Genomic DNA, 26129 nt, shown 5'->3' with positions numbered 1-26129 from the left:
AAAGTGTATTGAAACATGATACCGAGTGTGAACGCATGTCTCATAGCCCATCTCGGCTTGTCCCCTGCACTCCAAAATCTGGCGCTAGTTAGCCGATGCTACCAACAGCTTTTTCAATGGTGGTGCTTCGGCATCGGGCTAGCCATGCAAATAAATCACTGTTTTACACCATTTACGACGCTCAATGTATCTCCATACTTCATTGGTAGACTTCCGAGGGGCCCTGACATTTAAAACGAGACATTGAGAACTTTGAAAAAGCACTGGTAGTTTACTTACAAGGCGATTTATACAGACAGTATCTTCCGCGAAGTTTAGCGTTTGCAGCCATCTTGAATTTAGTCCGCGATAAATTAGAGCAGCAGTAAGAATGAACAGGTATGATAAGGGATCAGATTCCAAAAAAATAATTCAGTGGAAATGCATGGATTCCAGTTTCTTCCAGTAGCAGCAACTGGAATCCATGCATTTCCACTGAATTATTTTTGGAATCTGATCCCTTATCATACCTGTTCATTCTTACTCGTTGCTCGACTTCATTTGTATGGAGGGCGGGACTTAGTCACTCTATCCAGTTATATATAATACCAGAGAATGTCTAATAAGGGGAGAACCTTCACTCTCGGAACGCTTCCGGTGTGGTACTGCATCAAGGGGCGCTCGCGGGCGAGTCCAGAATGAATGGAGTTCTATGGAGCTGTACCCCTCAAAATCCACTTTTCTCGGGATATAATTTTTTTTCCAAGTAATTTGAATATTGTATTCGAAAGGGGAGGCAAAGACAATACACTTGGTTGAGTATTATATTTTTTAAAGTCACTTAATTGTTCTAAAAAGCCTTTCAAACGTGTCAATGACGTCATTCATTAGCATGATCATAGCATAGCATCAATGCTAGCGTGTTATGGGCAACAACGACCCAACCTGGAAGAAAACGAAAGGACATGACTCCCAGATTATTTCACTTTTGATTGATAATCCATATCCATTTTGCGAAAAATAAAATAAAATCTGAGAGTTTCAGTTGTTAAATAGGTGAAAACAAGAAATGTAGCCATGTAGCTCCATAGGACCCCATGTATTTTGGACTCGCCCGCGATCGCCATCTAGGTGAACTCTGGTGAACTGCAGCCAAATTCGGTTTGTATGGTATTAATAGAGAGTGGGGAGGCTCTCCGTAGACGCATAGCTGCCAACTCTCACGCATTGGCCGTGAGACACACGCATTTGATTAGTTTCACACACTCACACGCCACACCCCAGATTTCTCACGCTGAAGTGTCAACCCGGTCGGTCAGATGCCTGAAAAATGAGTTTAGCCTATCTACCTGTTGAGCCACGGTTATGCTTTCAGAGACGGTGAGAGGGTTCAAGAGCACCCCGTCTGTGGAATTTTCTAATTTTTCTCTCATTTGCGATGCTATTTCAGAAGCCATCCTAGGCGCATTCCCCCCGCATTTCCCCGGCTTCAGGTATGCTTTGAGTATTACTGAGTATTTTTCACGCTGCAGTGTCAACCTGGTAGGTCAAATACCTGGCAGATGAGGTTCAACTAAACTAAACCTATACATATGACACATCATGTGAACGAGCGGAATCTAAGCTTTCCAATGATATTAGCGCCAAGTTGCTGTGATAAATGGTTCGCGAGACAATTATCATTGAACCGATGTGTAATTTAGGCTAATCATATTTGCATTTTGCACTCAGTGCACACCCATTACTCTCGGTTTAATATCTCATTAACCCTTCACACAACACGTGGCAAACCCAATATCACAATAAACAGCAAACCATACCGAATACGAGGATATAAAGCATGCCTCTGTGCAATAAGTGGTTCCTGAGTAATCCAGTTTTGAAATTGCAACACATTTCTACATAGCCTCATTGGTGCGAAATTATAATGTATTCTGATGTAAACTATTTGTCAGTTTGTCAGCAGTTCTTATATTGTCAGGTTCCAGCCAATCCCACTTATATATATCCCAGATACATGAATATATTTATATTGGCATGCTTCCTAGTGACATTAATGCAAAAATATGAAGAAAATCAAATAACGAGACACAAATATTGATATAAAGCCTGACATAAGCCATTTGCAAACATTCACATCATGCAGATATGGGTACATCCTGAAAAAGGACTAGCATGTAGGCTATAGGCTATGGCCATTACAATGACCAATATATTATCTTAAATGAACTAGCTGAATAACACAGGTGACCACTACTGCATAATTTCATGGAGTGCTGAAATGTACACCTGGCGTTACATTTTTGAACATTTCTGAACAGTGAAATGTAGCATATGTTTTTGTGGTTGTGAGCTTATTGCAATATCACCATAACTATTCCACCTGTGTATGCATGGTTATAATCAGGGTGCGATTTGTAGGGGGGGATGGTGAGGATTTCCCCCCCTCTTCCTATCCCTACCTCTGCTAAATTATTTTTATCGTCGGGGGACAACATTTATCCCCCTCTGCCCCTCATATTGATTAATGCTACTTCATAAAAGTAAAACGCTGCAATGTGAGAACAGTCTAGTAGGCTAGCCTACATAATAATCTGACATCAGAAACGCACCGTCACCATCAGCACTGATGCTGCTGACACAGTGGCTGCGTGATAACTTAATTTGGCCTTGATCGTGCAGGACATTTCAGAATGTCGAGTGTGTAATCCATCATAAATGGCTAGGTTCAATGGAAAAGTTAGCTAGACAAATGAAAGAAAACGAGAAGGATTCAGTGAAGCATAATAATGTTTTAGAACCTTCAAAATTAGAAAACTGATGCAACTGAGATGGAGGACAACTGCACATAGAGTAGAACGTAGGCCTATTGTCCGAAGGAACTTACAATAAATGAGGAGATATTTGCTGAATGTCACAGAAAAAAATTTACAGAAATTGCTTGGCATCGCTTATTCAATGGCTCTCTACCAAACACCTGTAGTTTGCGGGATGAGCCGAGCAGAAAGCACTCGTTTTTGATAAATCAGCCAGTAGTAGACAAATAACTTTTAGAAATAATCTGTACTGCAAAACGAATGTTGGTGGGTATTTAAACTATCTAGCGGGTATTTTAACAGCTGCAAGAAATAGAAGCTTCATGGTCTTTATGTTCTGGTTAAGTAAATTATTTTCATAAAACTTCAAGTTGCCCTATAACTTTACTCTCAAACTCTTCACTGCACTGTAGGCAATTAACTGACAGTATGATAGGTTATTTATTTTTTGTAGGCTACAATAAACACATTTATTTTTTTAACTTTTGCAATATTACGCACTTGGCTACTGAACTCAAATCAGCAGGAGAGAGAATGCGTAGCCTCACGGCGTGTAAGCGCAATGTGTAGGCTATTTGGTTACCAACTAACACGGTTAGCCAATCCACTAACTTAAGACTTCAGTGCCATCATATACAAAGTTTTTTACACAACAAATACAGAAAGGATGGAGGCAGCAAAAGTAGAGAAGTCATTTCAGATGGGGCAAGAACAAGGTGAATTTGTATGCTTGTCAAAACGTAGTCCTACCCTGCATTAGAGGAGCTGATCATCATACCAACCTCTGGTCCCAGGGATGGATTACTGCACGGGCCTTCCGGGCCCAGACCCAGGGGCCCAAGGTGTCAGAGGGCCCTGAAGCCCAAGCCTTTGCGTGGAATCATTGCCTCAATATCAACACATCAGGATGTAGGCTATGAATCTGAATGAATTTAGTATTGGCCATCCCCAAAATGCACTATAATACAGGAAATCACATCAAACAAATAAAAAAAAAAAAACCCTTCCACATATGCGACAATTAGTGGGGAGCCCTTAATACATGTGGGCCCAGGGGTCCGAAAGTTCATAATCCGTCCATGCCTGGTCCCTACACCTGAGAACCACTGATGTACGTTTTTTTACTGTATGGTACAGTATAATGCTGAATGACCCAAATAAAAATTTCCGCAGCAAAATTTTGTTTGGCCCCACCAAATCTCACTCCTAGGTTTTTTGAAGAGTTGGCAGCCCTGTAGACGGGCTCTGATAATACCAAAGATTGTTAAGGCGGAGCAAGATATTTCATCAGGAGCCACTTCCGGGAACCCGAATCGCACGAGGGGGGGTCAAAATCCTCCTTTATGCAGAGCATATAGGTCTGCATAAGGTCTGCTAAGGGCTTGGTTCTATAGAGTTAGGAATGTGAATTTCGGGCACATTTTCATGATCCTCAAACCCTTCTGAAAATTTCAGGTACATTTTTGTTTGAGCAATCCAGTCTGGAGAAAATCAGCCTTATATCAGGTGTGTGCCGGTTATTTATGCCGCTGCTGTTGGTCGGTTGCAACTTACGCTCGTCAATACGTCATCGACACGCCTCTTTATGCAGACAGGATTCGATCCCCATTTCGCGCCATAGACATGAACTACGACGAAGTATCTTGCTCCGCCTTAACAATCTTTGATAATACCTCCATGGTTGTACCAGAGAATGTCTAATAAGGGGAGAACCTCCACTCTCGGGAAACTTCTGGTTTCTGAACTGGTTGCAGTTCCTCTTCTGGTTCCACATGAGGGCGCTCACGAATAAGTGCAGAATGGAGGTCTATGGAGCTGTACCCCTCAAATCCACTTTTCACTGGATATAATTTTTTGCCCAGAAATTTGAATGTTGCATGCGGAAGAGGGTGCAGAGAAAATACAAGACCGCTGAGTATTATATTTTTTGAGTCACTTATTTGTTCTAAAAAGCCTTTCAAAAGTGTCAATGACGTCATTCATTAGCAGAAAGCTAGTGTGTTGTGGGCAACAACGACCTAACCTGTAAGAAATCGAAAGGACGTAAGTACTCGTTCATTCAACTTTTGACCTATAATCCATATTGATCTTGCAGAAACCACAATCCAATCTTCGATTTTTCAACGACAACCAGGTGAAAGAGACACATTTAGCTGTCTAGCTCCATAGACCCCCATTGTTTTTGCACCTATTCTGTGTTATTATGCTGTGTTGTGCAGACATCGTGCCAATCATGTGTTGTGAACTCGCCACTGGAGCACACTAGTGTCGTGAAGCCTTGTGCACGCGCATTTCTGCAGAATAGGATGCCCGATGAGTACCCAAAAAGCGTTGCAATATGATTGCCGAGTGGAGGGACTTGCCTAAAAGGACTTTGGATCAGTCAAACTCAGCTAGCTAGACACAATTGTTCTTGTATAGCTGTCTTTGCACACTTTTTCATTTCGCTTGATATTTTATTAAACTGTGAGTGTGTGAACAGAACGTATATAAGACATTCTTACCTTTTTTTCTTTTCCAGGGACCGAACTGAAGAGGGATCGATCCACTATTTTGGAGACAACCGGAGGCAACATTGATAACCCTGACTCAGTTGCGACAGCAGAACCAGCATCTCTACGGCTTAAGGACAACTTCAGCTTGATAGAAAACTTGCAACACTTAATTGACATATGAACTGATGTTGGATTGGCACCACTTAGCCTACTTGCTGATCGAATAATTTGGTGAATACAATAATAATTGAATTATAATTAAGCTGGTGTTGTAATGTAGAATTATTTTCTCATGCTATGATTTCATACAACATTTGGGTTCTATGGAATTATTTGTTTTCTTATTGGACAGAAGACAGCTATTCCCAAAAGTGGGAATATCCCAGGTCAATAGAATAATCTGGTGTTTTAAGGTTAATTAGTCGGCGGCAGAATTAATGTATGGAATCAACACAGCATTTGTGATCCCTTCGCCACTCGGCCTCAGAACCTCGAGGTTACAGCCAAACAAGCTGTAAGAAGTGGTAAGGAAAGCTGGCTCTGTTGTGACAGACTGAGAAAGTCATTTGTCCCCAGGGCCATTGAACTGTTCAATGCCTCACTTAGGGGAAGAGGAGAGATAGACTTCTCTGCATAGTCTGTCTGCCTCTCCACCCCCTCCATGTTTGGTACTGTCTGTCCACTAGCCACTTGTATCACTGTCTTTATGCCTCACTGTTTGCGTGCTATATTAGCACATATGCATAACCCCCCCATCCCCTCCATGCCACAGCCGAACTGTGGCCACACTTATACATTTTCTTAAATAGTTAAATATATAGATATATAGACTTTACTTTACTTTGGGGGGACTCTGGGGACTCTGCATTGTTGCACTGTTGACTTATATCATCATGACCACTATCACCATTGCACTACCACCATGACACTCATTCACACAGAGCACATTAGAGCACCTTACCATACCTTACTATGCACAGAGAATCACAGGCTCAGTCCCTGCCTCAGTCATTGCAAAGCCTCTCTGATTTATTAATCACCACTATGTGGATACTGTTTTTAGAATTGATTTAGATTAAGTGTTAGTATAATTTGTATTTTTTGTAATTTGTATTTTTTGGTATATTTTTTTATATATTGTATTAAGTGTTAGTATAATATGTATTTTAGTATATTTAGCATATTCTTTATCTTCTACTGCCCTTACTGCTTAGTTGTGTTTTTATATTATATACTTTAATTACTCTTTCTGCTGTTAAAGAATGTGTTTGTGTTGTATGTATGCTGCTGAGACCTTGAATTTCCCCTGGGGATCAATAAAGTATCTATCTATTTATCTATCTAAAACACCTGTGATTATATCATTACCCAACACTCCTACTCACACAATTTCAAATTGCTTAACCTCTTTTCAGCCTTGGTAACTGAATACTAAAATTAAACTCAGGTTGATTGTCAGTTATCAGTCTTATCCTGTGGGTCATGTGCACTGCTGTTATTTTATTATAACAGAAATTTGGACTATAAAGCATAGTTTGGATTGGATTGGTTTAGCTACTCTCCACCTCAGCCTCTCCAAGGTCTTTATGCTCTTTCCTGGTTAACCAATGCCTACCCTGCAACGTGGTTTGTTTGTACACATCACTTGAATTCATGAAACACATGAATTTTACTTCAAATGTTAATAGAAAGAATTGTCAGTGTGATTTATTAATGTGTTCCCTACATGCATTTAAAATAAATGATTCATCAATTCAGTATCTGAATATATTTGATTGCTATTTTTTCAACTGGGTCAGAGTTTGTGGAAATTAGAAAATTGTAGTTCTGGATGGTCAACATTAATCTCAGTTTAGCATTATTTTTGTGGGGATGAGTCATCAGGTAGTAAATAAACAGTACAAACCAGTGGTCCATTTTTCTGGCTGGAAGATAGTTTGACTTAAAAAAAAAATAATAATATCTCTGATTATTATTGCATTTGATATAACCTCTGCTAACAATTGGTGTTGGGAAACGGCAACATTGCTAAATGACCATAGGGCCACGTTATGGCCACGTTGCTCAAGTCACCAAATGGCAACGTTACTAAATGACCATAGCGCCACGTTGCGGCCACGTTATTTAGACCACTAAATGGCAACGTTGCCAAATGACCATAGGGCCACATTATGGCCACGTTGCTCAAGTCATCAAATGACAATGTTACCAAATGACCATAGGGCCACGTTGCGGCCACGTTATTTATACCACCAAACGGCAACATTACCAAATGACCTTAGCGGCACGTTGTGGCAACGTTGCTCAAGTCACCAAATGGCCACTTCATAGTGGTACCGTTGTGGCCACGTTACAGGAAGGTTGCCAGAAGGTTAGTTGGCCGTGACCAACTGGCAACTTATAGGCAACGTGGCTGTTTAGTTGTGTGTTAGCTGGGTAGCGATTGACCAGGTTGCTTTTTGAAATTAAATGCATTTGTTAGGCTAGCCGATTGTAAAAATAGGGAAATTAAAGTGCGTGCTGTGCCTATACATTACACAAAAATCTTAAATCGCTGAGATAACATTCGTTAGACAGGCAAAGCTGTCAGCAGCAACATGCATAAGAGCCTTAATAGTAAGAGGGTCTCGCGGACACTCACGGTCGCGTTAACATTAGGCTATATTAATTCAACTGTAACATGAAATATTTGCTCGATAACTTTAAATTCTTAGTGGGACATGCACAGACAAGTGGGATGCTGGACAGGTCACTAGGTGTGCTGAAAAACGCGGACCGGATTTGGGGGGAAAATCTAAAAAAAAAAACTGGAATGGATTACCTACATCGGTGCGCTGGAAAACACGGACCGGAGTTTTGAAAACAAACTGGATCGGGAATCCGGATCGGGATTTTCCCGTGCAGGCCGATCCCATATTTTTTGCTAATATCAGCGGCCGATCCGATCCAAATATCGGATCGGGACATCCCTACCACAGACCCCAAATTTCTTACTGAGCATTTGTATCCCACCTTCACCAGGAACGCAGCCACGAAATATGGCTCTGAAAATGAAGTTAGGGTTATCACACTCCTTGAGAGCAGAGGGCATGCTGTGCACAACAGAGGCCTTGTGGTGCATCCTGACCACCCCTGGTTGGCAGCCAGTCCGGATGGGATCCGTGATGGGACAAAACTTCTTGAGATCAAGTGCCCCTTCAAGGGTCCGATCTCTCGAAGAACTTCTCACCCAGCCAAACGGTGACATCAAAATCTTCTGTCTGAGCTTGAGTGTCAACAAAACTTGATCTGGAACTGCCATTATTGATGACTGGGGTGCAAAACCTTGTAAACAGGAGACAAGATTTTTAAACCATAATAGAGGAATCCCTGTGTACAGCAATCACCTTTCAGTGTAACCTCTACAATGGACAGTGAGATCTCAGGGACAGGTGTGATGGGTATGTCACATATAGACCCTTTCAAGAGAGTTCCATTATCAGCATCATAGTTGGCCCCACAAGACTAACTTTTTAACATTCCATATGTTATCTTAATGCAGAGGAAGTAGATTGGGAACCAAATAGAATGTTCAAGCATTGTTTTTGTTTTTATTGTTGAAAGGGTCTATAATGATGGATCCTTTAGAGTAGGTGTGGTCCTCCAGAGCTGGATCCATCCACTGTATTTGGGCATCCTTGAAGTGGTGAAGATGGAGACATACATGGAGATAATTGGATGAGGGTCTAAACATGCATTAGTGTACAGAATAGATCTAGATCTGTAAATTAAGGATGAAATTTAGGATACACATTGACTTATGTAAATAGCTATATCGTAAATCATTATTTCATACCCCATGCCATTTAGCATTTTCAAGCTAGCTTTTCTACGTCCATGTAAGTATAACTTAAGACATTTTTTTACGCAGAAAATCAAAAATGCCTTTAACACCGTGAGTATATTGTATGTTTTATTTTGAAAAAAACTTACGTCAATACCAAATTTAGCTGCCAAGCCTAGGCCTACCTGTTGTTGCGAATCGACTGTCAACGATCCTGACAACTCTTCAATGTTTCTTTTCAGGTGGCTTCTCATAACCCAGATAAAGCGTCGGATAAGGGTTTTCTTCAGATGGCACTTTGTCCACAAAATGAAACGAACAGACATGTTTTAAGTTCAGGTTTTTCAGGCAATTTCTTTTAGCCACGTTGTCATTGGGCAGTGGATGGAAGCTGTACCATTTCGGACACAAACACTCTTCTTTCTTTTTCGGCTTGTGGTCAACACAAACCAAAGCTCAACTAAATATTTAATTTTGTCCAGGTTGTAAGTAGGCTACAGCCTCGAACGGCACACATTGTCCCCGAACTTTTTAAAGCCATAATAATATCCAGCAACAGAGCTATTGGCTACAGCGATGTGATTAGCCTGACAGCTGATCAGCTAAAAACACAGATGAGGCGTCAGGTGCAGTGGATGGCAAAACTACTGGACAAACGTTTCTCCAGTAACCACCCCAGGAAACTTGGACGTGGATAGGCCATAGTGTGACATGCATAAATCAATGGTGTAGATGACACCACATGGTTTTATTTAAAAGAGAACGTAGCCTACGTTTGTATATAGGAAATTTATATTCACAATACTTAGGCATTTGCATTTGTTTTGCATTAATTGCATTTGTATTACTTGTTTAGAATAAAAATAATTACAACCGGCAAGTCGGTCGGACTAAAAGGGGAAAAAAATATTTGCCCCAGTTCTAAATCGACAGGGTCGGGCAGGTTACAGCAAACAAAAATATTTTTAAGGATGGCCTAAGAGATCATGCAAAAGGCCCGGTGGGAAACCATTAACAACATGAAAGTGTTCCAAGCTATCACTGAACAAGCAGCTTCTTTTTACACCATATTCTCGAGCCATGGTTTCATCCTGCAATATCTCTTGCACCTGATGATCATGGTTTTATTTTGTTCTTTGTTGGAATGCACCTGACTGCACTTCTGTGTGTTGTATTCCTTCCTGCGTGGCCATACAGAAACACCACGTGACTAACTGTGAAACTTTCAAAGAATCCTCCCAAAGAGCGAGCAGCATGATTGTCTGAAGCAACAAATATGATACAGTGCCTCTAAGGCGAAAATGCAAAATGCTTTGCATGGTACCTAACAGAAAGGTTTACACTAGCAGCTAACCCAGATAATTTCCTTTGGGCCGGATCCGCATAAAAGCCTTTACATAGGGTATCTGACTGTGGGCCAGATCTGCACCTGATAGAGGTTTCAGCTCTGCTAGCAATGCTGTTTTATCACCAGTTTACAGATTTGTCCCAGGTTCGATTTCCGCAACTCAACCGGAAGTCAGGAGATGCGTTTAAAATAAAAAACACTGATTTGGCCCAAACCTGGATTTTTCACAGCAGACCCAGGTGGTAATAATGACATTAATTAAGGTGCTGATTATGCTAAATTGACTGTCCTTTCCCTACTTCATTGTCAACTGGCTGCTAAAGAAAAAAAGGTATTTTGGAATAGCACAAATGTAGAAACCAGTAGCGGCTCCTGGGTTGACAAATAGGCAGGGCAGAGTCTGATGATTTAGAAGTTTAGAAAAAAAAAAATTGACATAGTTCCAGGTCACCGGCAGCTGGACACACACTAAGGGCGGTCCACGGAGATTTTGTTCATTTTTAAGGCTCTTTCTTTCTATGGCTAGGCTATGAGCGAAATCTGGGGAATGGAATCCCATAATGTTACCACTTGCGGTCAAAACACCGTTTTGTTCTTGCATTATTATGACCGCCGCTTCGCTGCGCGGCAGTCATATAGGTTTAGTCAGATTGTTTTTTTCTTTTTTTTTTTTTTTTTCGCATGCCCAAATTTCCGTCAATGATTCCCGGGACACTGAAAGACCGGGGTACACGAAACTTGGTGGACATGTAACCCCACATGGATAGCATGGAACCATCGTTTTTCGTTTTGATCTGTAGCCCCCCCGCTGAATTGGACCCCCCGAAAGGAGGGTAGGGCAGACACAGTTTTCTGTGAATATCTCGAAAACCGTAGGGTTTAGGAGGACCATTTTTTTTTGTATGTTGATCTCAAGGGGCCATGTCAACCCATTCCATAACCACTCATTTCATGTATAGCCACCTAGTTAAACACAAAAAGTAAAAATGAGGTGGTGTAATTGAAGGTATCTGTGATCTAACATAGTCAAAACTGCACGAAATTGGAAGTGTAGGATCATTATGACACCCTCTGTATGCACGCCAAGTTTTGTGGAATTCCGTTCATGGGGGGCCACACAATAAATTAATTTATGTTACTATACACCAACTGGCCTGTAGGTGGCCGGAGACAGTTTTCTGTGAATATCTCGAGAACCGTAGGGCCTAGGAGGTCCACCTTTTTTTTTGTATGTTGGTCTTAAGGGGCATGTCAACCCATCCCATTACCACTTATTTCATGTATAGCGCCACCTAGTTAAAAATTAAAAAGCAAAAATTAGGTGTTTTCATCTCAATATCTCTGGCTGACAAGGTCAAAACTGCACGAAATTAAAAGTGTAGGATCATTATGACAGCCTCTGAATGCATGCCAAGTTTTGTGTACTTTCGTTCATGGGGGGCCTTACAATAAAATAATTTATGTGTACATTTAGTGACGTACACCAACAAGGATTCCCGGACACTGAAAGACCGGGTACACAAAAACTTGGTGAGCATGTACCCCACATGGATAGCATGGAACCGCCATTTTTCGTTTTCATCTGCAGCCCCCGCTGGACTTGACCCCCGAAAGGAGGGTAGGGCAGACACAGTTCTCTGTGAATCTTTTATGGTATGTTGGTCTCAAGGGCCCACATCAACCTGGCTCATAATCACTCATTTGTGATTTGCACCCCGGTAAAAAAAATGAAAATCAGTAGGATTAAAAGAAAGCCAAAATAAATATTCATCATCATCATGGCTGCATTTTCAGTATTGGCGAAAGTAGTCGTTTGTCCACTAGATGGCGATCGTTGCAGTGAGACGTAATTTTGTTGGAAGTTAAAAGTGGGTTGGAAAAACAATGGACGCTTCATACAAGGACTGTAATTTATCGCAGCGAACATCTAATAAGGATAGGGCGATGTTCACATGAAGTGTAATTCCCATTTCTTCTTGAAGCCTAAATAAATCTGAGGATGTTTATCGGACATGCTTGGTTTTTACTGCAGGTAATGCGTTAATCTTGTAATATCAATAAGGACCTAGGTAATGTTACCAAGTAGCGTTGGTTGAGTGATGGAGGCATTTGATTTAATGCATTTGTAGAAAACTATAAATGCGGTTATACCAAGCAAATGTATAGCAGCACTGTTTGTATCTTTCGACTGTCATTTATTGCACGTACTACAAAATCATTCTGTGCAATGGAAGATTTACCAACGTTACACCGGTCTGATACAGTTTTGCCTATACATGCGTGAGACTGAGACGCCTGTTTATTTTGTTTTAAGTGTGTGCAGGGTGAGAGGGGAATCGATGTGCTTTGATTACAGCTTGGTAGTTGTAGTCTGTGAAATTAAAAAAGCACGTGTGTGTGAAGTATCCAAACAATGACACCTTCATTTCATTATGGCTGCTTTAGCAAAACACCTTAAGCTACTGTGTAGTGGGTCCCATTTAGAAGTGGCTACTTCATTCGCTTTCCTTGACTCATGGAGCTGCGTGAATGTTATTACAACTTTTCGCCACGATATGACAGTTTAAGTCCACTTGATACTGTAAGGCGTAAGCCATTGGTTTCAAAGGAGATTTTATTTGTGTCGCCAGCATAGCCTATTGACAATTTATGTTGTCAATAGGCCTACCTTATAATCCTACCTGTAGCTTAGGGAAGCTAACAACTTTCTATTAGGATCTAGTTTGTTAGTTACCGCTTTGTCATAACTCCCTGATGCATTTTTGCATTTAGAATAGCCAGAGCGTGTATATCTCAATCGAAAATTAAACAATATCGGTGCCTATGGACTAGGCTGGGTGAACCCAGCCTGATCTGCCCGCCTATTTATTTTTGATTTCTTAAAAGATTGAGCTTGGTCTGATGAAAGCCAGACTAGCCATGGACCTCAGTTAAACAATGCAAGGGAACATGAATCAGCCTATATTTGCACTAACAATAACGGACAAAAGCTCTTCAACTTTGGCCCGTTAAAATGTGTATGAACAGTCTAGCGGCGCATTTCATCAAGGCCCATTTGGACATGTCAGTTATTTGCACCACTGGTTAGATGTAAAACAGCATTTCGTTTCAGACTAGGCTACTGTTACTTAATTTGTGCATTAACAATAACGTTTCAGACTACTGTTACTTAATTTGTGCATTGACAATAAAGTATTACATGAACTAAAGATGACTAAAATCTTATGTAGAAGAAGAAACATTCACAAAAAATCCATCCATCCAAAAATGACCTTTGTTTTTGATAGCTGTTGAAAACGGCATGGAACTGACAGAGATGTTTTTGTTTATAAATACATAATAAATAAATAAATAAATAACATTATGCTGATACCTTTTGTTTTTCCAAATACAATGTAGCCTACAGGTGTAAGTGACCTTTCATCAATCCAGTTGCAATGGATGAACTGTGATGAACTGCCCTACTTGTGATTGTTTAGAGATTTTAAAGGTTTTATAACAATTCTACATCTTCTTTGGCTATTCTACAATCTATTCACCTTTTCAGCACCAGTAGGGTACTTTCTGTGCAGCCGCACACACACACACTCAGGCATGCCAAACAAGCATACACAAAAAGTTTCAAGAGTGGGGGATGGAGTAAAATATGGAGACAAATTGAAGTGTGATTTATTTTCGCGGAACGGATGTACAGGACTGAGCGGCGGTCATATGCCGCTATGCGGTACATCTAGTTAACCTATGGTTAGCCTACTTAATGTTATTTTATTCGTACGAAGTGAAGTTTAAAATTTTGAGATTCGAGACAAATAAAAGCTACAAGGTAGGTACCGGTAATCAGCTCATTAGCTCAGATCAGTGGAGAACTACTTCGGGGGAAAAACTCAAGAGAGAAACAAATTAACCGAGAATTCGTTGTGAAATCAAAATTCCACTGGAGCTCCAAAGCGTAGCTTCACGCCGCCTTACACCACTCAGCTCTCACAGTCAAGTTCAAGTTGTTTATAGTCATGTAGGCCTACTCATAAAAGAAATTATAAGTAAAGAAATTATTGTGTTCAAGAGCCAGCTCAACTTTAAAGAGTAAATTAAAAGTAGGCTATTCATTAAAAAAGTAAATATTCTGTGTGTATGGGGGGAGGGGGTATACCATGGAATGAGTGCTTGCGTGTCCACCGTGGTTTATATAAATTAATATTAAGTGACACATACACGTAAAAGGGCATTTTTTTTTACGAGCTCCTTGGGGAAGTTAGAAGCGGACCTGCGCTTATCCTGGACACCGGTATGTTTTGCACAAAGGCACAGGACATCACATAGGCCTATCGTTCTCATGTTGGCCACAAACTTGTCTGTAACCCTGTGTGCCTCCACTGCATCAATTGCTCTTTTCTGCAGCTGTGCAGTGTGCATAGAGCACATCTACATGGGGCATGATCTTGTAGAACTGGTCTAAAAGGAATAAAAACTTGGGATCTAAGAGCATTCGAGAAAACCCTTTAGCCTCTCTAACTGAGATTGTTTCAATTATTTTGAAACACTCCAAAATAAGCTTTTAAAGGGAAACTTGGCAGGATTTCCCTAATCGAGATTCGTAGTACACCCCACTGGTCCTTGATCTTTGATAGCTAATTTAACTACAAACTCAAGTCTTTTGAATGAGAGAAACTCCACACTATTGCATGCTGTTCACTCGCCATTTTTCAACTGTCTGTCTGACCTCACAAACTTTGTGCGGACCAATACAGTAGGCATACTACAGTAAGTTCTGACGTCGTATAGGGTGGGCAGTGGCATGATCTGCCAACCCGACCTTCTACTAACCACGCTCTAGCTGCAGTTCCATTATCGGTCGACAGATTTACATAGACAAACAGCAGGCGCTGTTCAATTTCTTCAGGGCAGTGACGTCACTGCCCTACCAGAAATGAAATGTAACGTTACAGTAGGCCTACAACAACTACGGATATGATCAACGAGATCTTTGCCAATGATTACAACAATAAACAAACATTTTATTTTAAAAAATATATATATTTTGTGGATCTACTTTTCTAGTGGATGAATCTTTAGTAGGGCTCTGCCCCTTCCTGCCCAAGTGAACGAGCCGCGTCTTGTAGAAACCATGGCGGTGCATTATGTTCCTATGGCCACTTCATTTCTACAGTAAGGGTGGAAATGAATATAGAGTTGGTTCAGTATTGATTAAATGCTTGTTTCATTATTTTTATTATTACCTTGCATGGTAAAAGTAGTCAATTGTTGTTTGTGTCAGATCTAACAGTGCTATGAGACAACCCCATATTCTTGCCACGCATTCAAGTCCGAGCAGTAACGTTAATCAAGGATCTTTGGTTTGCTCACTATCAATCTTTTGACATGATTAGCCAGCCTGCAGTTGGACTAGGATGCAGCCCAACTTTTCAAGATAGGCTATCTGTTGGTTTATTCAGAGACAACAACAAGCAGCCGAGTGATTGATAACTTTACTGTAAGGTTATATGCTATTATTTTCCAGCAATATACTAGCTTATTAGAAGAAGGGTTAGCTAAGAAGAAGAGATAAAAGTAACATGTCGGCCTCTGACAAGAACTTTAGCTTAAACTTATAACCACAGTAAAGTAGGCTATAGAATGTTGGGAAAGGATGTTGAAATGTGTGTAGACAAATTATCAGACTACTGTAACAATTACAGTTAGTAGTCATATTACCCTATAAACAAGAAGGCCTACAGATTCATGTGTACAGAGGCCCGATTATTATTATAATTATTACATACATATCTTGTTTAACAATGTTATGTCACATACTGTCTGTATGCTCTCTTTGAGAGTAGCCAATCAAATGATTTTTTTTTGATCCCCTGAAACCAGTGCATAGACAGGGTGATATAACAGTAGAAGCAAGTTATCACTGAATCATTTTCACTCACTGTGGCTCACGTAGGCAATCATATGTGGTAACCCTCTGGTTTACATTTCAAAGAGACAATGTTAAGTGTTGTTATTCTGTTAAATTAATGTGTTTTTTCTTTACAGAAGTGCTTGGAAACTACTTTTTAATGACTGATCTGACTTTTTATCGATACAACAATTCACATGTAAGTGATGTGTGACCTGTGTCTAAATATCGTTGCAAGTGCATGGATGACAATTTAGTGTTCTAATGTTATGGTATCATATGAGTGGTAAGCCTCTGGTTTAAATTACAGACAAACCAGGTTAAGTGTTGTTATCACTGATAAATTAGTATGTTTTCTCTTTACAGAAGTATTTGGAAACCTTTTCATCTTACTTATTATCAATACCACTATTCACATTTAGTGCCGTGTCCAAATATTTTTGCAAGTGTATCAATTATCTATTCAATGTTCTCATGTTTCAACAGAATGTGGGAGGGAAAGAACGACACAGAATTCAGAATAAAAGAGTTTATTCTGGTGGGCTTTCCTGGACTTCATCCTGATTATTATGGCCTGGTGGCATTCATTTTCTGTCTTGTTTATGTCATCACAGTTGTAGGGAACTCTCTTTTAGTGGTAACATTTGTGCATGTGCCCAGCCTCCATAAACCTATGTACATTATCATGTTGAGTTTGGCTCTGTCTGACATAGGATTCAGTACTGTTGCTCTACCCAAGATAATTTCACGGTACTGGTTTGATGACAGATTTATGACCTTCAATGTCTGTTTCTCACAAATGTTCCTGATTCACACCTTTGGAACTGTGAACTCTTACATCATGGGGATTATGGCTCTGGATCGTTATATGGCCATATGTTATCCTCTCAGATACCCTGTGCTCATGAAAAATCAGACCATGGCCATCCTCAATAGCGTTGCCTGGGTTTTCTCTTTTGTTCCCCCTGCTATCTTCTCTGTCTATGACTACAGGCTGCCATACTGTGGGCCTAACCAAATTTTTCAGTGTTATTGTGATCATCATTCTATGGTTACACAGGCATGTGCTGACCACGGGTTTGCTACACTGGTTGCCTTCATATTAGCTATGTTGGTGCTTCTGATACCCTTAGCTTTTATCATCTACTCATACATTCATATCATTTTCAGTGTTATAAGAATAGCCAGTTCAACAGGCCGGTGGAAAGCCTTCTCCACCTGCACCACTCAGCTTTGTATAATCATTCTTTACTATCTACCACGATGCATCGTCTATATTTTCAGTGTGGCTGGTCTCTATATAAACATAGACCTTCGTATCACACTTATCCTTTTCTATAGCCTGTTTCCCCCCCTTGTCAACCCCTTCATCTACTGCTTCAGAACAAAAGAGATCAAACAGGCACTGTGGTTCAGTATAAAAAAGAACAAAAACTTCTCCATTGCTCCTATTCCAAGATGACAGTCAGAGCCACCGCAAGCATGTTATGGAGCATATTCATTAAACCAAGTTATGACATAAGATTGTAGTGAAATACAGGTCATAAAACGATTCAAAATCCTTTTTTTACAAAAGCTGATCAATATCTACAAATGCCACTGTCACTTTAACTGGTTCATACTTCATAGTTTTATAGTGGAATGAAATGTAGTTATACCTTTAAGGTGACTGTTCAGTCAAGTAATTAGTTGTGACTTGGCCTCTGGTTGGGTGGAAATATGTACTACAAACACTGATTAAAAGATTACTTTCCCCCTTTCTACCAACTCTGGATTTTTATTTAGCATACAGGGCATTGATGTTACCAATAACTGCAGAAGGCACCCTCAATCTAATCTGGTTTCTTCCAGTGCTCGAATTACGTGGGAGCCAGAGGGAGCCGAGCTCCCATAGAGTGAGGACTGGCTCCCATGAAAGCAACAAAGTCAAAAATCTGAGGGGGTCTCATATCTGAAGGTGTCTGGCATTGTAATTTAATCTTAAACAACGCTCATTATCTATCCCTGTGCGATCTCTTACCATTAAAGACGTTAAATTAAAATATAGACTACTACGGGACGTAGACCTACCCCACGCTCTTGAACGCAGCATGACTGCACTTCACAACCACACCATAGCACTCGCAAGTCCAAAGAAGTCACCCTGCTTTGATGAGTGTTTTGTCCATTTACACAGGCGTTCATCGGGCTAGCCTGGTTTGATATGTGCTGAAAAAGTCCTGTTTGCTGTTGAACTTGCGCTTTGTCTCTTCTATGTTGATTGACAAAGCCATAAATTATGTCCCATAATGCAGCCTACGTCAATGATTGTGTGAACTGATCTGTAGGGGAGCGTACGTTCCCCGGGTCCTTTCTATGTCTTTTTTTAAAACCCTAACCAGAACCCTAATCCTAACCTAAGCGGGGAACATAGGGATGACCCCATCTGTAGCTATCCTCTGCCATTCAGAGCTCCGGAAAGTTCCTAGATATTTTATTTTTTTTAAGTATATTTTTTTGGCCTTTTATGCCTTTAATTTACAGGACAGTAGAGAATGACAGGAAGCGAGTGGGAGAGGGAGTCAGGGTGGGATAAGGAAAGGACCACGGGGCAGGAATCGAACCCGGCTCGGCGGTGTACGGTGCAGGTGCCCCAACCAGCCGCGCCACGACTGGGGCGTTCCCAGATATTTTGAAACACCTGTTAACAATCTCTGATGGCGGAATATTCAATGGCTACCCGACAACATCTCAGTGCAAATTCCAAAATTGTTCGTCTATTTATTTCCACGGTTCAACACACGAGACGACTGAACACCCAGGTGTTGTTATCACATTAGCCTATAATACTAGAACATAGTTTGGCTGCAATGGCTTTATTAATTTCTGCCAGTTAGTGCATTTTACCTGTGTATAAGTTAAAGACTACATGCATTATTGTGATTGACACCGAGGATAGCCTGAGACGGTGGTCTGGTTCAAATGAGTTACGTTGTGAAATTGAGAATAGCACTTAGACTAAATCTTTTAGTCCATTTCTTTGTATTGTGAAATTGAAGTGAAATATGGACTATTACAATCAATAATATGTTGAAATTAATTAAAATGAATCAATTTCTATGAAAAATCTGTCTGTTGTGTGCGTGTCAAGTTATAGCCTAGGCCTACCGTGCGCATATACTGCGCAAAAGCGCCACTCGCGCCTAGGCTATTTTGTATCACCTTGTTAGGCTATGGACAGGGTGTCTCAACTTTTTATGAGAGAGAGACCCCCTTAAAGATAAAGATAAGTCAAGCACTGGTTTCTTGATGACCATAACCAGGGGAGTCATGCAAGGCAAAGTTCAGAGGGGGCACAATGAGGCAAATTTTTTCAGGGGGTGGGGGTGGTTCCTGTTAGAGGGGGGCCGGTGATTTCTCCCCCAGGAGATTTTGAAATTCTGGCTGCTAAACATACCATTTCAATGCAGTTTGGGAGGGACATAAATACCTTAACAGAGCAAGCAGCAACCATCCTCTATCTGAACACTAAGCTAAAGTATCTATTTTGTAAGTTAATGTAAAACACATAGGTTGGTGAAAGAATTGTAAGCTCATATTCAGCTCATTAAAGCATGTTTAGACACACACATTTACACTTAGGCCTACTACACATGATTTTAAAAACAGTATCATTGCAGTTGTAATGATTTGATATGTGACATTAAAAATGTGAAAATAAATTATTTTAATCTTAATTCATGTGATGAAGGACTTTGAAAGAAGTTTGACAGGTTTCAGTGCCGAGTAAGGTTAAAGGAGAATTCCGGTGTGATATTGACCTAAAGTGTGTTGAAACATGATACCGAGTGTGAACGTATGTCTCATAGCCCATCTCGGCTTGTCCCCTGCACTCCAAAATCTGGCAGTTAGCCGATGCTACTAACAGCTTTTTCAATGGTGGTGCTTCGGCATCGGGCTAGCCATGCAAATAAATCACTGTTTTACACCATTTACGACGCTCAATGTATCTCCACACTTCATTGGTAGACTTCCGAGGGCCCTGACATTTAAAACGAGACATTGAGAACTTTGAAAAAGTACTGGTCGTTTACTTACAAGACGATTTATTCAGACAGTATCTTCACAAAGTTTAGTGTTTGCAGCCATCTTGAATTTAGTCACGATAAGTCGAGCGACGAGTAAGAATGAACAGGTATGATAAGGGATCAGATTCCAAAAATAATTCAGTGGAAATGCATGGATTCCAGTTTCTTCCAGTGCATTTCCACGGAATTATTTTTGGAATCTGATCCCTTATCATACCTGTTCATTCTCAAGGACAGCGGCAGCGCTATGAGTCCCACGCGTTTCCCACCAGCGGAGCTAGTTGGCTAGTTCAAAAGTTTGCCAACTTAATAAAAGCTTAATTCGTGTCAAACTGTTCGCCAACAGCAACATCCATCTTATTTGTTTTCAAGTAGCAGGGAATTCAAGCCAAACCGTTGCAACTATGCCATCAATCATTATGTTAAGCCCACCTAACGATTCTATACACAATTGCACTGGCCTGATTGAGTTTCGATTTCTGGAGCTCACAAGCCAACGGAGAGTTGCTAGACTAGCCCTGACAGCAAATGTAATTGTAGGCCAGACTACATGTCTGCCACAAACGTGAGCTGCAGTACTTGTATAAATTGGTGCCCCACCCCCAATTTGGTCTTGCCCCATCACACTAGGTTTTAGTAAAGCAAGGTTTATGGCGGCCTTACGATTTTGGTCTGTTTTCACAGTCGGCGACTAAATTTCCAAAGTCGGACAGAAATCATGGGAGTTGTACTGTAATCGCGGCGCGCTCCCGTCAACTAGATCGTTACGTTAAGGTGCCAATCTTAGCGGTTTTAAGTCAGTCGGAGTCAGTCCTTTTCTAGTTTTGCTGTTACGACAATATCAAACATGTTTGATATTATCGCAAGTCTTTCTAGTCGTGTCTCATGCAAATACTGACGTGAACTATAAAAACCAATAGTGACCACTCTCCAACACCAAACATGAAGAGGCAAAGTAGGCGACAGCTGTAGCCTATATGATTATGTGTTATTCTTATAATATTTGTCATTTCTTATACATATTTAGTCGGCTCTTCCACGTGACAGAACAACTCTATATCGGTTAGGGATGCCACGCATGAAACAATGCTGCAGAAACACGAAAATATGGCTTTGAATTTAGTAGGCTATCATTTCAGTTCCTGTTGATATCTATTGCACGATGGGTAATAATTTAAAGGAATCTAGTTGCAGTCTTGTAAATAGTGACCCTGCAAGATCCCCAGTCATTGCAAAATCATAGTCTGTGACTTAAAACTCTTTTACTCGTCTTTAGATGTGAGAGGGTCTGAGACTGTAGTCTTCCAAAAATCTTTTCCAAATCTTTGCAAAGTCTGTCAGTGTAAGGAGGGCTTTAGTGGAATGACTGTTCCATACGGTCTCGCAAGCAGACTCCTTCAAATGCGCCGTTGACTGTCAAAATACCGATGCATTCTTTGAAGCCGCGCTTTGCGCCGTTATCGGCCAGTGTTAATTTTACTCTACGGGTGTTAATTTTAACACTATTCCAGAGTTTATATAATCCTCACTCATCTGTGTTAAAATAACACTTGCCATAGTGTTGCCGTATTAACACTAGCCTAGTGTTTCATAATTAACTCTATCAGAGTTAAAATGAACTCTATTGGAGTGTATCATTAACTCCATCAGTGATTCATAATTAACTCTATTGGAGTAATTAATTAGTTTCTAGAGCCATATATTTATCAAAATAAACATATTAAACAAACACACAGCAAATTAATTACTTTTCTTTTTTTTATTAACATTTGCCATGATATGTCTCAAATCAATGTGCAGAGGTACAATATATATGTCAAAGTTTGGTCCATAAGCAAAGGCCTTATACTCATACAAATCATTGACTGTAACAATAAAACAATGTTCCTCACAATCCATAACCACATATGCATGAAAATGCTCTGCAACACTGAGTAAACATTTCATAAACAAGAAATAAAACAATATAATCAAGAGATTTTTTACAATTTCACAAACTTGTGTTTTGCTTCAAACCTATTACTAGAGATGTGCAATAATGGGCCAATTTTCCATAAGCAAGACAGATAATGCACCATGAAGTGATGTTACATGTGGGTATACCCAAAGTCCTTTTAGGCAAGTCCCTCCACTCAGCAGCCATATTGCAACGCATTTTATGTTTCGTGTCCAAAAAAGACAGCCCCCTAAAGAGATGGCATCATGTCACTATGTTTCAATACATTCATATATGTTGTAATTCATATTAAGTTCATATATTTTTAATAATTCATATTCTGTGACTTGCATAATTACTAATAGCCAACTAAGTAGTAATTTCATATTGGTTTAAACTATCAGATTACACTTTTCTTTAATGTTATTACGTGGTGTCTAATTCTAATTGACTGCCTTGTCACTTTAAAGGGCGTGAGAGTAGCGTTTTCTAAGTGGATTGGAAAGCTTGCATCTCACTGTGTTCGGCTACGAGTGGAAATAACTTTTTGAATAGTGCATTACGATATGTGGATGGAATTCGGGATGTTTTCTATGTCATTAGTTAAAATAAATGTTAAAAAATAACTCGAATGACATCATTCTTGGATCGTAGAAGAGGTAAATGTATTGCAATGTTATTAATTTCTATGATTTTGGTAGCACTACACAAACTGAGCCCACAAGCTAGCAAACATGACACGAGCTAAAAGGACATCTCCAGGTGAAACGTTTGCCAATAGGTTGCATACTGTAGCCTACTCAAATGTCAGTAAACCAAGTAGGCCTTAATTAACTTACTTTCATAGCCTAGGTAGGTTAGCAACACCAGGTTGAGAGATGCAAGTCAAGCAGATCATTAACGTTAGCCTTCTATTAATCGTCATCAAAACTGCAGTGGAGTGAACAAGTTATAGGGCAGTCTCTGGTGTCTGCAGAAGAGTGTGGCATCTGACTCAATATTCTGCGCGAGGGACTGTTGTGGTAGGTGAAATTTCACAGGGAAACCATCATGATTGGTCAAATTTGCAAAAAAAGTTGCGGTGTTTGAACAAAATTGCGAGGTCGCCCAGAATTCACAAGGATTTGCTGAATTTGCGTTAATTGTTGCGATCGCAACATCGCAAATTCCTGGAGGGACTGACTAGGATCAGCAAGACTTGTTGTAAGTAGTGCTATGAGAGGAGATGTTCTCTAAAGAGCTGGCTTATAGCATTTATCAACCCCACAATCACCAGTTCAATATTGTTTTTACACAGCAATTCTACTACCAAATACCTGGATTAAAATACATCAATTTAGGGTTTTCTTGTCACTCTGCAGGCAGGTTGTGTGAGGCTATATGTGCACAATAATGATTTTTCATTTTATTTCACATTACATTATTCACCCTATTACATGCACTCTATTTTTCTCTCTCAAACAGTCAATTGTGATGTTATGTTACACTGTTCTCTCACTTTGAATGAATGGAACGATAACATTGGATCAATGTAAAAATGCCACTACCACTGAAAAGTCTGAGTAGGGATGTCCTGAGATAACCACACCCATGGAATCCCTCTCGTTCAGTCAGAAAAGAGTTAATAGTTTGACTGGACCTAACTGTTGTATACAATTAGATTAATTTATTCAAAACAAAACATACCCATGGACCAGGATATTCAGAAGATGCCTTCTTGTACAGTGTGTCAAGGTGCTCTACTATACTCCTCTATTATTTCCTCTCCCATTTAACTCTTCTCCAGAACCTCCTGGACCATCTATGCGTAAAAAAAGAAACAATAACAGTGATACACTTGTAAAGAGAAAACTTACATGCACCCTCTAAAAAGTGTAACTCCAGAGTACAAACAAAAAAGCTAAGGGGGCAGCTAGAACGTCAAAAAACAAACGCTATTTAATACCACTGATAGTGCTCAAAATATAATTACACTTCTGTGGTTGTGTGATGAGGGTCTCTACAGACAAACAGAAGTATTGTAAACTTGGAAAGTGTACAGAGAGGTTATAACAAGACCTGTATCTGAAGGAAGCAAATTGCTTGGCTTTGTGTTCCAGTAGCATGAAATCAGTGGGATTTTGATCTTGCAGCACTGGATCTGCAAGCAGATCTGACTGAATCTAATAAACATACTTTACGTTCAGCCAGATCTGTGCAGAGCTGCAAGATTGAATGTGCCCACTGATTTGACACTACCGGAACACAAAACCAGGCTTCTGCATTTTGGAGACGAGACAGACAAGGATTTCTCCTAGTGATATTTTAATTTTAAATGCTCACCTGTTTGGCCTTTTTCTGCTGAATCTCCTATGGCAGGTGTTCTCTTCTTTTGCACCAGTGGATTGATGTGCCTTGTTTGAAGAACAAGAAAAAAAAAATTGGGATCTTAAAAGGGCTGCTTTAAGAAATTCGGTCTCCGATTTTATTTCACTTAATTCAACTAAAGGGTGACAAAATCTTTTTTTTTTTTTTTACCTTACCCACTTTATTAGGCGTGAACAACACGTTTCACAATTTTCTTCATCAGGTTTGAACGTGAACCTAAAGCCTTCACTCCAAATAAAGAAAAAAGAAGAAAAAAAAAAAGCGTTGCAATATGGCCGCCGAGTGGAGGGACTTGCCTAAAAGGACTTTGGCTAAACTCACATAAAACCTCACCTTCTCGAATTAAACTTTGAAAAGAAAAACCAGGCTGCAGTTTGAGGTACTTTTTTTTCTCCATGGTACTGGACATTGATGAGCATTTTGCTGACCCTGTTAAAACAAAGAAAATGATTACATCAATACAAGAACAACAATGATTTGACTATCAGCAGTATATCAACTAACCAGCAAAGGACTTCTTAACTTTATTCTGACATTATTTACCACAGGTTACCATGTTTCAACCGCAAGTGTTTTTGTCTTAAAATAATTTCATTAGGCAGTAAACTCATCTACATTTTACCATAGCCATAAAAAACTGCTCATAATTTCAGAGAATTAACATTTCTTACTCTGCTCAGCTGTAACGTTGTGCCTGATGGATTGAATATCCTTATGCACGTGCTTGCAAGATAGTATTGAACCACAATTTCTACAAATATCTAAAATTAGTATCAGCTAGCTAACTTCTATACTCTTTGGCTTACCTGCACCCTTTATAAGTTAGGAAACAAATAAATTGATCTAACCCAAATAAAACCAACAGACTCTAACACAGTGGTCCCCAAACTTTTTCTTCCGAGGGCCAGCTTACTATGCCTGGCTCTCAGAGAGGGCCAGAGACTCGGAGTATATCAGTAACCATAAATAGCTTAGTGCTGTGAACAACAGCAGTCTACCTTAGTTGAATATTCCATTACATTTAATCTATAGGCTATTGCAATTTAATACCATTATTAGATGTGTTTATATTGCCATCATGCCATATCAGTGTAAAACGTAACTCAAATTAAATAATACTCATAAAAAGACTTTTGCATTCCCAAAAGTATATTTTATTAAAAATGTGTGAACTCTGAAAATTTAAAGTTCTCAAACTATGAGAATTTTATGAAGCTCTGAAGTGGTCTGAAATGACCACCATTCTAACTTTCACTCACCTGAACTTGTGACCTCTTTGTAGGCCTATGAACATTTGAACGAGTGAATACAAAATAGAAATAATTATCCCAGAAAGTCCCAGAAATATGACTTGAATAGAAGTTAGTTAGTTATTAACAATTAATTGATAAACTTT

At 39.9% G+C, this 26129-nt stretch overlaps 1 protein-coding gene across 1 annotated transcript; it reads left to right on the top strand.

The window, feature by feature from the left end:
• Positions 1–7502: 7502 nt before the first annotated feature.
• On the top strand, positions 7503–17825 carry LOC125285024 (olfactory receptor 2AT4-like). The gene is made up of 2 exons (XM_048229213.1): positions 7503–7518; positions 16876–17825. The coding sequence occupies exons 1-2, from the start codon at positions 7503–7505 to the stop codon at positions 17823–17825; spliced, it is 966 nt and encodes a 321-aa protein (XP_048085170.1).
• The last annotated feature ends 8304 nt before the right edge of the window (positions 17826–26129 follow it).

This window comes from Alosa alosa, chromosome 2 (assembly GCF_017589495.1).
Source record: "Alosa alosa isolate M-15738 ecotype Scorff River chromosome 2, AALO_Geno_1.1, whole genome shotgun sequence".
NCBI lineage: Eukaryota > Metazoa > Chordata > Actinopteri > Clupeiformes > Clupeidae > Alosa > Alosa alosa.
This window is presented reverse-complemented; position numbering and strand designations above follow the sequence as displayed.